General features: G+C 37.5%; 1 protein-coding gene across 3 annotated transcripts in view; it reads left to right on the top strand.

The window, feature by feature from the left end:
• Positions 1-14,088, top strand: part of LOC120715061 (muscular LMNA-interacting protein) — a 38,308-nt gene extending 24,220 nt beyond the window's left edge. For all 3 annotated transcript variants that reach the window (XM_040001838.1, XM_040001837.1, XM_040001836.1), the window contains one exon: positions 12,801-14,088. In XM_040001838.1, the coding sequence (XP_039857772.1) occupies positions 12,801-13,022 (222 nt within the window). In that variant the 3' untranslated portion in view covers positions 13,023-14,088. The remainder of the gene's footprint in view (positions 1-12,800) is intronic.
• Positions 14,089-15,679: the final 1,591 nt, after the last annotated feature.

The following is a 15,679-nucleotide window of genomic DNA, read 5'->3' as shown; positions in this document are numbered from 1 at the left end:
GGCATAACATTATAGCCACTGACAGGTGATTATTTCTTTATCGTGGGAAGTGGTTGGGATATATTAGGGAGCGTGGAGTGAACATTTTGTTAACTCAAACTGTCAAAAAATGTAATGCTGATTCTAAAAGAAAGGTGTCGGGACAAACAGTGCATCGCAGTTTATTGCGTATGGGGCTGCATAGCTCCAGACATCATGCGGATGGCCCAGTGGGTTTGGCAACACAATGAAATCTGGGTAAAAAAGCAAACCAGTGGAGGCAATGTGATGCTTTGGGCAAGCTCTAATAGGAAGTCTTGGGTCGTGCCATCCATATGGATGTTACTTTGATGCTTAGCACCAAGCATTGTTGACCACCCTTTCAAGCGAACAGTGTATTCTGAATGGCTGTGGCCTCTTTCAGCAGAATTGCTCCCTGCCACAAAGCAAAAGTGGTTCAGAAATGGTTTGAGGAGCACAACAACGAGTTTAAGGTGTTTACCTCTGCGGGATGTGCTAGGTAAACAAGTTCAATCCATGGAAGTGGTGGACATTTCTAGATTCACCATAATATAAAATCACTTCAAACACAAGGAGACAAAAAGTTTTAGAAAAAAGACAAATTCTGGTAAAACTTCTGAACTTGACCGTATCCTATCTTTCGCCCTTCGTTTCCCTGAAGACACAGGGTAATTTGTCTAAAAGCTCTTACCAATTTTCCTTATGCTGAGAAAAAGATAACAAACTTGAACACCTTTGCCTCTATTATCAGTGTAGATACCTGTTCTTGTCTTCCTTTGTTGTTTGTTTTTTTTCATACATATACATATATTTTTTCATACATACAAAGATATTTGTAATGTTTCCCCTCATCACTCTGTCATCACCCGGTCTGGTCAGATTCTCTTAGGAGTCCCTTTCCTTCACGAGCCACTGAGCGTCGGGCTTGTTTCCAAACTGTCTCTTTCTCACATTAAAGAAAAGTGAAGTGATGCAGAAAGCGGTAACTGCTTCACTCAGCATCATGCTGGACGCCCAAAAAGCCATCTTTTTAGTGAAGTGATTTTTCAAAAGAAATTCACTTTTTTGTTTAAAAAGTATTGTGGAAAAATCATTAAAGCAGAAAACATAATTAGCTTGAATGTATCTAACAGGAAAGACTGTGGGGGAACACGTTTAGATATTACTGGAGCATGGATAAATGACACCTGATCAGTCCAAACTCATAATCATTCTCTGTAACAACTAATAAACTGTCCTGCTAACTGGAAATGGAGTCAACCTGGTAATGGCTTTCATTTCAATCACTGTTAACATTTTCTCTTAATAGTGTGATTGGGTTTTTGTTGCACCCTCAGAGAGACATGACTCCATTCTCCTTTTTGCAACTTTATTCTCTTCAGTTCAGTTTTGGAGTTTACAGGCAGCATAGCGTATCATCAGCAAAACATTGCTCCCACATCTCAGACACTGTTTGTTTTTCTGCGCTTACTGATGACATCACACGTCTGAACTCTGACCTCCTGGAGCTAGTAAACTACAAAAATTAACTAGAAATGTGTCCAAAAACAAAACACAATTAAATAAGAATAGTCTTTAAAGATTTTCCCAACGATTCAGAAAAATGTACGTTTTATAACTACTTTTAGAGCGCAACATTTTGGCACAAAAAACATTTTAATGAGGGCTTTTTTGTTTTAAAATATACCCCTTTATATTGTCACACATTAGGAAGCTTCATTCTGTAAGCTTTCCAGGGTGGCAACTTTAACCTAATCTCCACCTAAAAGTTGATGACTCCACACTGTATTTTCTGTGCAATTATTCCTTTAATGGTCGCTTAACTTTAAAACATAACGATGGGTCATAATTTCTGCCTGCACAAATGGCTTATGACCCACGGCCTCTAAGGGCTGCAGTAACAGCTGTTAAAATATGCAGATTTAGACGGCTTCCCAATTGGTTTGTTACATTTGCAGAAAGAGTCATATTCACCATCCGGCTGTATGCTGTTTATACGACTGCTGCCATTTAACATGCTGGTGTTGTTTACCCATACAAACACCCACATGCTGCAGCAGATTGTGAAGAAAAAAAAAGGTAAATGGCCTGTATTTGTATAGCGCTTTACTAGTCCCTAAGGACCCCAAAGCACTTTACACAACCAGTCATCCACCCATTCACACACACATTCACACACTGGTGATGGCAAGCTACGTCGTAGCCACAGCCACCCTGGGGCGCACTGACAGAGGCGAGGTCAAAAAAGGTCAAATATATGTAATAAAATATTAATTTCTTCTTACGTTTAGGTGTGGGACTTGGAAGGAAGTGTTTCACATTTTGATTGTTCCTGCAATTATGTCGCTGCAGCTGCAGTCAGAAGGCTCCAGCCACCAGTAAAACAAGGAAACAAGAAAAACATCAGTGTATATAAAACTCAGCCATTAGCACATTTGAAGAAAAAAAACCAAAAAAACAACTTTTTTGTTTAATTAGTACTTCCATTGTCTAGAAGGCTACAGGCGGTCCAGCGTGTCACATTCATCCAGTTATTCTAATGGTGTACTGTGTTGGTACAAAAATAGGATGTTGCTGTCTGCCACAATACTTTCGACAGGGTGCCTTTTTGGTCAATTTCAGCTGTCATTTTTGAAGACTTGTGGCAACAACAAGCAGTTGCGTCAGTCTGTATTTATTGCCACATAACAGAGGCAATTTCTGTGACTATTTTCAGGGTGTATCTTTGGCTCTGTCGCAGAGAGAGGATGCCCCCAGCTGTGACTTTTGACAGCAGTTTGGAGTTTTGAGGTCTGGCTAGCATTTATGATCAGAAGTGTGCAGTTGAACAAATTATTATATCAGCAAATTGTGAAAAATGAAACATTTGACATTTGAAAATGCTACTCACAGACCAGATTTATTGTATTCATAAAGAGAATAAAGATGCTTTCTTATTGTCACCCAGAGAGGTGTAGTGTGGAAAACAGCAGACATCACTCTTACTTGACTGAGCAGCAAACAACGTTAGTTTATTGTCCTCTAATCATCACACAAGTAGCAACTTCCAAAATGGCAACCCATCCATCTCCCTCTCTGTCATCCAGCAGTCCACCTACACTTTCAGACCCCACCTTCTTATTTCAAACTGGCCTATCAGTTTGAGAGAAAAGAAAAACAAAGAAGATTCATTTTCACAAATAATCCTAAAATTATCATTCATTCGGCTGCCACAGTGGTTTGAACTGAGTGACTTAAGCCAAACATTTTGTTTATACGCTGGTGCACAGAGGTGTGTTTAGGACTCATTATACAACATTTTAAAAACCCACCACAGGGGAGATGGGGAAGCTTTCTAACACATATGCATTCCTATTTGAATCTGGTCACCAGAGTTGTTATATTGTCATAATTTGAATTAGGATGACATTTTTGATTTTTGATTTGAGTTTAGTGTCAGTCATTTTCCAAATACAAAAAATAATAATAAAATAAATCAATTTTTGCAACAGAGGTTATTACAGATGTCAACAAAAAGAAAACAACAAAGAAGAATTTTACCCAATGTGAAATGGAGACACAAAAATCACAAACTGAAGTAAAACTACAGGAGGAAAAAGACCCTCTTAGAATGTCAACAAATGGTTCTGACTAATAACACTACATTAAACTACAAAATTACATTAATTTATACAGGGAAAGTATACACAATTGAGAATGTTAACAATATGAATTAAAAAATATGTTAATTGTAATAAATGAGATAAAATGCATGATTAAATTTACTACGTGTTTAATTATTTGGAAAGTTTGTGGATGATAATTAGAGAATACTAATATGCAGCAATGTGAAAGTTTTCACATGGCTCTCTATAATCCCATGAAAAACTAAGCAGAACCCATAATTTAGTAGCTACTAAAACCATCTTTAGCAGAAATAACTTGACTTAATTCTTTTTTGTATGATTTGTCAGACTCTCACACTGTTGTAAAGGAATTTCTACCTGCTGTTTACAATGTTGCTTCAGTTCATCGAGATTTGTTAGCATTCGTCTGGAGGTCTGGACTTTGACTGCATAATTGCCAAACCTGGATTCTTTTCAGGCTCTATGATATAGATTTGCTGTTGTGCTTGGTATCATTGTCCTGTTGTATGACTCAGTTTGGCCCAAGGTTTAGCTATCAGACCGATGACCTCAGAATATTTTGGTATACAAAGGAGTTCACGGTCGACTCAATGACTGCAGGATGCCTAGATCCTGTGGCTGCAAAACAAGCCCAAATCATCATCGCTCCATCACCGGGCTTGACAGTTGACTGAAGGTGTTTGTGCTGATATGTTTGCTTTTCACCAACTATGCATTCTGGCTAAACATCTCTATTTTGCACTAGTCTGGTGTTTTGTTAAATTTTACTTTGCAAACCTAAACCGTGATGCTATTATTTTATTCAATTCAATAAAACTTTATTGATCCCAAAGGTTGATCCCGAAGGAAATTGGGTTAAAATTGGCTGTTGACCTTTGCCAGCGCCATCTTTCCCTCTAACCACATGTACATTACACAACATCACATGGGGAAGACAGGTCAGAGAGGTATAACAATGGAAAATGCACAACATGAGGTAAGACGAGGAGAAAAAAGGACTCCCCCCAGGCTGAGCTCCAACAGGGAGATCAGTTTGAGAACAGAAAAAAACCCACCTCAGGACATAGCACATGAATCATCACATCTCACAACGTAGAAGGCATAAGCTTCGAAGGCGTTTCGAGGGGGTTGGGGGGGGGAGTGTAGGTCTGTGTCAGAATTTTAGGGAGAGAATAAGCGTTTTACTGGCAACCCTTCCGAACAAGATATGCCTATTCAGTCTTCTAACTGTACTGCTTCAATGTTTAACATGCTAACGGAGACCTGCATTGCCTAAATTATAGCTCTTAAGTTTTTTGCAATTTCTTTGAGCAGGTCTGAACTTTATATGAGTTTGTTGGAAGGTCCACTCCTGGGAACACTGTGGTACTGTGTTAACACACCTGAATACTTCAGATCAGAAAACTGACAGAATCTCTGCTTTTATAGAAGTGCTCACACTTGCTAATGATCAGTCAATCAGATTAATCTGATTAGCAGCACCTGGCTGCTACTTACCTTCTCAATTCCTATGGTAAAAGTGCAAGTCCTTAGTCTTTCACAGGACTTCATAGAGTCCTTTAAAAACTTTGTTCTTCACATAACTGCAAAGCTGGTACAGAGTAGGTGTTTTTGCAAACTTAAAAACTTAAATTCAGTCTCACCTTACTTGCATAATATGAAGTATGCATGTAGAAAACATAATCTTACATCAGGCTGCAGAAGTTTATGTAACAGCAGGGGAAAACCTTTTTTTTTTGGGGGGGGTCTCAGTTTAAGGCAGATAGATAGGGTTTTTTTTCTATTTGCTTCAAGGCATTCAACAAACAAACTTTGAAGTAAGTAAGTTGGGAACATATCTGGTAATTAAAAAGAGTGACCTCCTTCGCTGCAGCCATCTGTTTAGCCTTCACATGTAAAATTATTCAGATAGTCAGATACACAAAATAAATTACTGCTGTTCAAAAATTTCACATGTTTTTGGCTCCACTAATAAATGTCACACCCTGTGAATGTTGATGATTATGTAACTTCTCTGGCTTTGGATTCCATCCATCCTTTTCCACTTATCCAATTCAGGATTGCAGAGGGGCTGAAGCCTGTCCCAGCTGTGACAGAGCAAGAGGCAGGGTACACCCTGGACAGGACGCCAGCCACTGCAGGGCTGGAGAATGACAACTAAATTACCTAATTTTGAAGATACAGACAAATACTTGGAGGCTGGATGCATCAGGGATTGAACCACTGACTTTCCAGTTAATAGACCTCAAGAGCGAGGCACCCAGAACAGAAATCTTAAAATGTACATCATTTGTAATTTTAGTAGCTTCCTCAAAGAGTTTCAAACACAGCACAAGTCAGAAAAAAGGTGCATAAGAAAATTTAAATGTTGAGAGCCAGGAGATGATTAATCGCTGCCAAGATTACAACCTCTCTGCATGATGCTCATTATTCTCTTTACTGATTTGCTGGTGTCCTTTCACAATTCCCGCTTCTTTGCCTGTCTGCTTTCTTTCTTAATCCTAATTGTGTCAACTTGTCAGATCTCAATTGACGTCACTGTATATGTATATTTCATATCTGAGTTATATGCATCAAACCAGCTTCATGTGGAATTGCTTCACAGCGCTCCTGGGAAATTTTATCCTGCTTTGATTTAACTGGGGCAGATTTTAAATGCCAAATGCAAAAATACAACCAAATTCTGTACGACATTATGTCTGTTTGGTTTTCTGTAAACCCATCACATCGAAGCAAATCTAATATTACAATTGCAGCCACAGCCTTAGATCACCATCATCATAATGTCAGAATGAAAGTACAAAAGATGTGAGTGTTGCATTTGCCAAGAAGAACTGTTTAAAGAGTGAGTATTTGACTGACAGAAGAAAACCAAATACGACGGCCAAAAGTCAGTTTTTCAATTTGAGAGGCTAAAAGATTTCAGATTAGCTCCTTGACAGATACTTATATCTTATATATATATACTTATATTTAAAAAACAAAAAACAGACTGAGGAAACTGAACAAAAAAAAGAAAGAATACTGCAAAACAACAAGCATTGTCAAACGTTTCTAAAAAAGAAAGATGAGTGTAGTTATGTTTCAGTGACAATTCATAGTGTGCCTAAAACAATGTGTTTTAAACAAACAATAGCACTTACCCCAAAGAGCAAGGGCTATACTAAAACTTTAATGCTTCATGATGTTGTTATCACAACATGCTGATGTCGGCCTGTTGTTATTACAATATGATGACATCAACCTGTCATGGTGTCATTGTGATGTTTTGAAAAAAATAAAAATTGTGTCAACAACTGAATAAGTGTTAACATCCCTACTAAATCTCATTGTCTGGTTAAAAGCAAGCAGTTTAACTCCAAACCTATCCTCACTCACAAGTATTGACGTGCTTAAAGGTAAAAGTGTCCTGTCAGACCATTTTTATTTGATATCATTAAAGGTGACGCTATAGAGCTGTGTTGTTGGTGAGTGTATAAATATACGTGTACACAATGTACATCAAGAGATGCAGCAGTGCAATGCAGTTACAAAGACTGGTAGCTGGTAAATATACATGTAACATACAACAAAAAAAAAGTACAGCTTTTATAAGGGAACACATTTAATGTTGACATTAGACCTTAATGCACAAAGTGCATTAGTTAAACATTAAGTAAACACAATGCAGTTCAGGACAGGTCTCCTTCAAATTGGTATAAAAACAGAGATGAAGACAGTCAGGTGCTGTGAGTTTAAACACAGATGTATCAAATGTGTTTGCTTTAACCGCCCTGGCAGAGGAGATGTGACTCGCTATGTCAAAACACAACAAAAGATTTGAAACAGATCACTGTGCTGTGTTTGATCAAGATGATTCCATCTGACACCAGTTTCTTAATCTACCTTTTATGATGCCCTTGGTTTGTCTGTGCGGGTTCCTCTGAGAAATACTAAACAGCAACATCTTGCGGAACATTAACCCTGTGGAGGTCCAGGAACCCTTGTTACCCTTACTCTGATCTGAACATAAAGTCTGGAAAAGGTTAAGTAATTCTGATTTGGCGTTACCAACCGCCACGAGTTGGCAGCACCTCATAAATGTTTAAACCTTATAAACTGTTTGGGTCAAATTTGACTAACCTGATCTTTTCAGATTAGATTTTAGATCCACCAGTGCAGTGTGGGTGAAGTAAAGGAAAATTGTGGTTTTAGTAGTGACAGAGTTTGAGGGAGACCTTCAGAACATCATAAGAATTGTCTGTGCTCCCAACACATTCCTTAGGTTGCCACACAGACAGGAACCTGCTGGGTCTTTGAAGGCTCACAAAACAGTGAAATAGTAAAAGCCAAAAACTCTGAGTGATGATAGATACAGTAGTGCACTTCATGAAATGAATTATACAGATGTCTGAGAGTACCTTCCCACAGATGTGAGATCTGAAATCGAGCAGCACAGTGATGGAGAGGTCAGCAGTGTCAAGTCACAGCAAGACAGTTCCCAGCAATGGTCTTTATGTGCAACATTTGCCTGTGCCTGCTTGGGTTTCTGTCTTCCTCCCACAGTCTAAAGGCATGCATGTTTGATAAATCGGTGATTCTAAGTTAGCCCTCTTGGACTGTATAGAATAAATTGTTGCATGCGCTCGTTACATGGCGAGTATATTACATTTGCTCCTACATGCACCCACGATGTAACTAAATAATCTAAAAATAAATAAATTAGAATCCAGCCATTGAGCTAACTGTGTCGGGCTAAGAAAGAGGAGGCACACCAATGCAGAGTCAAAGGCAGGCTTGAAACTTAAAACAATCATTTATTGAAGGTCTATATCAATCTGTGAAAGTGAGAACACAGATATAAAGGAAAATTAATACCGGGAACAAAGATTGGGCGAACGGTATGACACGACTAGGCTAAGACAGCATAATGGGTGGGAAAGACAGTGGGAGCAAATCAGAAATAAGTAGACTAGGGAAGTAAATTTAACACAATGCACACGAGACAAGAGACTAGCACAAAGTATAAGTAATACTGAAGCTTCAACTAAGACACGCCACATTTACATGGGCAGAAAATAAACACGGATACAGAACAGAGAGAACAGATAGACATTATGACAAGACTGAGGTAACAATAGGATCACTAACGACACCAACTAAATATTACAAGGCCAAGAAGAAGAACCAGAGTATAAACAAAGACTACAGACTACGAACTTGATTTGAACCTATAAGTAGACATAAACCAAATGTAAACAAACACAGAGACAAAGGCTGACTGCACAGAGATGAGACACAGGAGAGGATGAAGAACCAAGGTATATAAAAAAATAAACCCACAACAAACAAATCTTAGAAGCAATAAGAAAATAACATTAAACTCAAAAGACTAAACACCACCAAAACTAGAATATCAATTATTTTCACAAACTCAAAAATAAATCCAAACCACCAAAACTCAAAAACACATGGTCAGAGAACCTAAAATCCTCACAAACTGACTTCAAGCTAAATGCAAAGCAGCTGAGATTGAAAGAAAAGAGTGCGTGGGAGGTGGGGAACTATAAAGACTCCTGAGTTGCCGTTTCAGAGAGTCTAGGGAAACACATGTGCGGATCCCACACAAAGTCTACTACTACCACTTTAAATGCACTAGTTTGCCATGAATTAATAGGGATATTATAGATGTTAGTTACGGAGGTGTTTCTGGTATCTGGTCACTATAGCAGTGAAGGCAGCTGTAACTTAAGGTAAGACAGACTGTAAGGCCAAACTATTTTACACTGCACTGTCCCTTTTAAATAAATAAATTCAAATTCAAAAACAAATGTGGTAAAAGCTAAAAAAAACCCCAAAAACCACAGTTTCTCTGACCTCTGAAACATTAATTAAGGATTGATCATCCATTCATTAATATCAGATCGGCTGTTTATACATTTTAAATCGATCTGTATTTCAAATTTTCATCAAACCATGAAATATTTAAAATATCAAAAGTTTAAAAATGCCCCAAATCACATCATTTAAATTCCTGTAGCACAGGGTTAATTGCTATGTTATGTTAAAGCAGTGATGCTTACACTTGTTAAGGAATATATAAATATGTGTGAATGTTGTCGATAAAAAGGAAAACTTACACATATTTTCGGATATGAAGCACAATTTTTGAATGCATGGTTGGTAGTCTTGGCATTTTTCTGTTGTTCATCTTGTTTGACAGTGTAATGATCCTGCATGAAAAATGATGAAAAAATGATGTTTTTCCTGTAATGAGACAACATAAAATTCAACACTCACTATTGAACAATTAGACAGACTTTCAGTGAATTTTACATCTCTGACACCAAACAGTCTCTTTCCTGAAAATTCAGACACAAAACTTACAAAGCTACAAATCTTTTTAGATTGTGTTTATTGAGGATAATGATGTTGGTTTTTCAGTATGCATATAATATGTGCCCATATAAAAAAGAAATGTTTTAATAAACTTAAAGATTAATCAAGCAAACAATATCTCTGATAAGCATGGAAGTGATTACTTTATATGTCATATAAAACAAACATTGATTTTTATAGGTACTCTGAAAAAAAGTTGTTGTTTTTTTTTTGATAGATATTTCGCCATAGGCATGGATTTATGTGATCACACATCATAATACGTCAGCTACCCAGGAGTGAATTTTATAGAAAGTGTTGCTATTTTGTTTTGTTTGTTTTTCAAAGAAAGGGTAAGAAAATAGACATTGATTTAATGTCTGTCCTTTTAGCAGAAAAAAGAACTAGTCAGACTGCACTGGAGAGAAGAAGCAGTGGGTGGTAGCTAGTCAATAGGGAAGAGGGAAATCTTTCAACAGCTTCAAATTTGTCTCATTTAGATTCTTGTTTTTGTAAACCAGAGATACAGCACTGAGTAAAGGCAGTTCTTTTGATCAAAATCACCTTTAACACAAAAACTGCTTTGAAATTGCTGTCTTATTATTCAAGGTTTTTTTTTTTTTGCGTATTTCCAAAAACACAAGTTACAACATGTATTTATGAAAACTTCCAACCGAGAATCACCTTTGATGGTATAGATACTGGCTGACTATTTCCCCCTGCATCCAGCCTCTATGCACAGCGTGACTGAGGCTCTGCACCAAATACAGAGCAAAAAATAACTTTTTATTGATTTTTTCATGCAGCTTCTCAGTCAATCAGAGGATTTCCAAATGTTGGAGATTCTCTTGAAGATGGCAATATTTGGTAAAGTAAATCCGTTGGGCATCTTTCTTTGCCTTTAGACAATAATTCTGATGGCAAAAGAGCCAAACGGGACAGGCAAAAAAAAAAAAAGAGATGGCAATATCAATAGATTTTTAAATAGTTCTGTCACCACAAAAATGTTAGCAGAAGCACAAGTGATGTGCATATACAGTAGACCTTCAAAGGTCTTTACGCAATTTGCTGGGATTCATTTATGCACAGGTCTGTTAAGGTCCCGCCACTGCATTTCATTCGGGTAGAAGTATTGCAACACCTTGATGCATGACCTACCATCCTCGTCAGTTGATACGATCTTCAATCTTCTTCTTGTACCTTCATGAACTTGAAAACCGAACATGATGACAGTAGCCTGCAGGAGTCTGAGATGTAGCTCTTGGGTTTTTGCAGTTTCTCCGAGCGTTGAACTGTCTGACCTTGGGAGGGATTTGCTGAGATATCCGCTCCTGAGAAGATTGTGGCATTGAGTTAGCACATATCTTAAAGCTGCAGACACGAAAACGGTCAAACCTCTGTTTTTATATAGATGTTCACATTTGCTTATGATCGGTTAATCAAGTGAATTTGATTAGCAGTACCTGGTTTTTAACTTACCCTCTTCATTTTCACACGACTGCATGAACTTTCTTGTTAACATAACCTATATTTTCCCAGAATGGAAATCCTGTTTAATAGGAGGTTAAACAATATTTATTATTGAAAAGTTATTCAAATATTAATAGAGAGGATATAATACCAGACAGCTTGCTTCATAAAGTGTCTCAAGACATGATGATTCTCACCCAAACTTCATGTTCTTATTCCCACCTTGCTGTCTTCTGCTTTGCTGAAATATTTTCTCAGCTTTAGAGATTTTCATAGTGAATTGTTTCAGAAATTAAGCACATATTTAAACTTCAACAAATGTGCGCACGGTAAATGTAGCTGTCAGGTTGCTATTGTGTGCTAAATTAAACTATGAAATGTACAAATATATACAATTGTTGGAATTTGCATAAAATATTTGTATATGATATAGATATTATCACTCACATGCCCTGAGCAATGTTCCTGTTTATCAAGATTAGTCCACTTGTCTAGGAGCAAACAGGGAACGTACAAAGATACATATATATGAACACTACGATCATTATAGCATGACATCAGACTTCATTATAGTAGATATGATACTAGGTTTCTTTGAGTGATGTTGACTTATTTTAAAGTAGGGATCAGTTCATTCTCCATTTGAAACAAGCTGTTCTTGTTATTCTTTAAAGCCAGTCTCTCTAAAATTTGCAAACGAAAGGTTTATGGCGCAATATGGGTGGGGCTTACATATCCATCGCCTGAGCTGTGACAAGTTTGAAACAGACAGTTTAGAACAGTAGGACGTTTTTGCCTAAATCCACCGACCTCATGTTTTGAAACTGTGCACACGCCATTACACCGGTAATTATAAATAGCAGAATATGAAGGGACAATAGGTGCACTCTCATCCCTCAATAGTGTACAATCTTCTTTTTGAGAGACATATTTGTTGACAAAACAGGAAATTGTAATAATACATCAGCTCAAACACCAATAATACAATGTTCAAACATTTCCAAATGTGTCATATTTTGGCATGTAAATTAGCTCAGGTGATTTAATATAAATTATTTATTTTTGTAGAACTACAGACAATATACCAGAGCATCTGACCAGGAATCAACATTCAGTACAGGGAGATATCTGTCAGTTAGAATTAATCACACAAGGAATATTAATGCAGGAACAAAACCCAAGTGAAGTATCAAGAAGCTTCACAGTGGGATGAAATTAGGTTCAAGGGGGGAAAGTCTAAATTGAAACTGACAACTAAAAAGTGCAGAAAATTGCAAAGCCTGTAATTGCTCATGTCGGCCATTCAGGACATTAAAATGAAAAACATTGTATTCTCATCTATTTCAGGTGGAAAACAAACATCCAGACGAGGTGGGGAAAGATTCACACGCAGGTACAAAGGGCAAAATGTTGAGAGAGGAGAGGAAGGCTGAAAGAAGAAGTCCATTCTCACTATGTGATCTGCACATTAAAGAGCCTGACGAGCAGCTCAGTCGCCACGGGAAAGGTGCTTCAGCAAGTTTCAGCTCCACCGAGAGGCATATGGAAGGTTTTGAAGCTCATATTTAAAACAGTGAATAACTTTTATTGAATTTCTGATAAGCCTCACTCGGCATATAAAAAACATCACATCTAAAGGATGAAAAATTATATTTCATCTTTATCTATATAGGTAAATCTCATTGAGACACAAGGTCTCATTTTCAGGAGCAATCTTTATTTTACCTTTCAAGAATGATTATCAAAATTACATCTCCATATGATTGTTTACAGTAAATAACCCTGGTTTAGTATTCCTTACAGAGACCTTAAATCTGTGTGCAATTGACCCTTTGCTGCTTTCCTTATCCTCTGATCTCGTTCTTTCCACAGCACGTGTGCAGCTGATAATTAAGTGCTTGCAGATTAACCACCAAACAAAACGCCTTTAATTTCAGACATAGTGGAGAAAAATAGTAACCTGATTACTCATGTAATTAAGCTACATGCTCCTAGCTCTAACCAAAGTATTTTAATTAAATTGTAATAGAAAGCTAAACTTAAATATAAAAAAAATAAATCATGCAAATAATGCAGACTCTTTGTTGTTGTATTGCACCACTGAGCTACAGTATAACCAATCTTGTAAGTATGATAGGGAAGGGTGTTGTGTCATGGTTGACTCGGTAAATAACATGCAAACATCCTATTGCTCATATTTTATTCAGCATGTTGATAGGAGTGCAGTGCTATGTCATAACCTACTGACTACAGGAGACATCCTTAAATCTAGTTAAAAGCTCACAGAGCTGCTAAGATTTACCCTAAAGTTGGATCTTGTAGCATCCTGGATTACAGTTGTGAAATATGTGACAGTTGCAGGTTTTTTTGTTACTTAAATCATCCATTAAACTCTTTAATTGTAGAGAATGAAGTTTATCGAAACGTCACCTGAATCAGTGAGATAATCAAGAGCTTGACTGATCAGCAGTGCCTAGATTAGCGAATGGTCAATTGCTGTTTTGCAGATGTTCAATTTACCAACGGCCTGCATTAAATTAATGCAAATTATGTAACTCACTGGGAAGAAAATATTTTATTATTTCTAATTCGTTTATGAAAAATTGTTACATTTAATAAAGAAGCTCTCTATTTTGATGTGTGTTCGATTTCTCTATGCTTTGGTCATGTGAGACTTTCTATGAAAATGACTAATGGCTAATAATGTGAAACTCTGGTTAACAACAACACCACAACCACCACCATCATCAATAACAAGGACATGGGCTAGGAGCTTTACGAGAGAAAGAAGGAAGAGTTTCATTTCCAAAGTGTAAGTCTTTTTATGGATCCAAGCAAACATATAAACACACAATCAAATGTTATCTACTCTATATAAACATCTTGAACCTTGAATAGCTCAGGGCTGTTTTCGGCATGTCATTCATCGCTCCATCTCTCATCTGCTGCCAATTTAGAATCACCAGTTAACATAACATGCCTTTGGATGGAAAATGAGCTGTCATCATGTGACTCTGACCGGACCGAAAGAGCAGACTCGAGCGACAGTACTTATGGAGACATTTATAGAATGATTGAGGGTGAAGGTGAGAAAGAAACTTCAGTTCAGGCAAGTTCACATGGGTGTTAGGGAAGAGGATAGGTTATTGTCTATTCCAGAAGGTGAGATAAGCGTAATTGGAACTGGAGTTGAGTGATCTGACGTTTTTGCACTGTGGAGGCTGAGTGGGGAAGGAGCACTGGGTTGGCAGACATAGTTCTAAGATTTTCAGGTGGATAGAAGCAGGCAGTTTGGGGGCTGAGAGACTTCTTACTGAGATTTTGAGGCCAGAGAGGATCGCAGAAGCAAGAGAGCTGTGTGGTCAGCTGAGCTTGCCCAGGATTCTCTGGCAAGAGTCTGCGAGGTGAGTAGAGGGAACAAGTTAGCTTAATAGTTTTTCCAAAAGCAATTTCAAACAAAACAAACCTAAAAGTTACTATAATGATATGAGCAGTCTAAAGAGTCTTAAAGCCACACAACCTTGATATACCTGCTGCTTAATTGCTTCATTGTGGAAAGTTATAAGGAGGACGGCTCAGCAGGAAAGGCTCCATCGATAGGTTGAACACAGACCAACGACTCCAATTAACAAAAGAGAGGAAGAAAAAGAACAGAAAGAAAACAATGTCCACCCCAGTCCTAAAACCATAACAGGAGCACCCAGTTAAATAAATGCCATTTTGTTATTTTACATTTCTGTTTGCAGCACACAATAATGTGTCTGTCTGCCACACTTAAACCATGAACAACAGGGTTTTCGTTATTAGCTTAGTTTGACAAAAACACATTTTATTTTGAAATTAGCATTTGCAGACTAAGACCAGATGGATGCTGGATAGATCACAGACACTGTGTGACTGTAGTGTAAAGATCATGTTTGTCAGGATCCTGGGTCTCCTGACCCAGCGTTTTTAGTTCTTTGTGATTCTTGTATTTTGTACTCGTGTGATTTATTCTATGGTTTCTAGTTTTGATCCCTTGCCCTTCGTGTTTCTCTGTGCCCCCTATGTTCTGTGTACATCTGTGTCTTTGCATGTTTGAGTTTCTTGTTTTCTGTCACTCTGTATTGTGAATTCTCATGGTTGGTCTTTTGTTACTCCCTCGAGTCTAGTTTCTTGTGCTCCATGCTTAGTATTTCCCTCTGTGTATTTTGGTTCTTAGAGTCTTCAGCTTTATGGTTTATGTC

Source organism: Simochromis diagramma, unplaced genomic scaffold (genome assembly GCF_900408965.1).
Source record: "Simochromis diagramma unplaced genomic scaffold, fSimDia1.1 OVJJ01000421.1, whole genome shotgun sequence".
NCBI classification, from domain to species: Eukaryota; Metazoa; Chordata; class Actinopteri; order Cichliformes; family Cichlidae; genus Simochromis; species Simochromis diagramma.
This window is presented reverse-complemented; position numbering and strand designations above follow the sequence as displayed.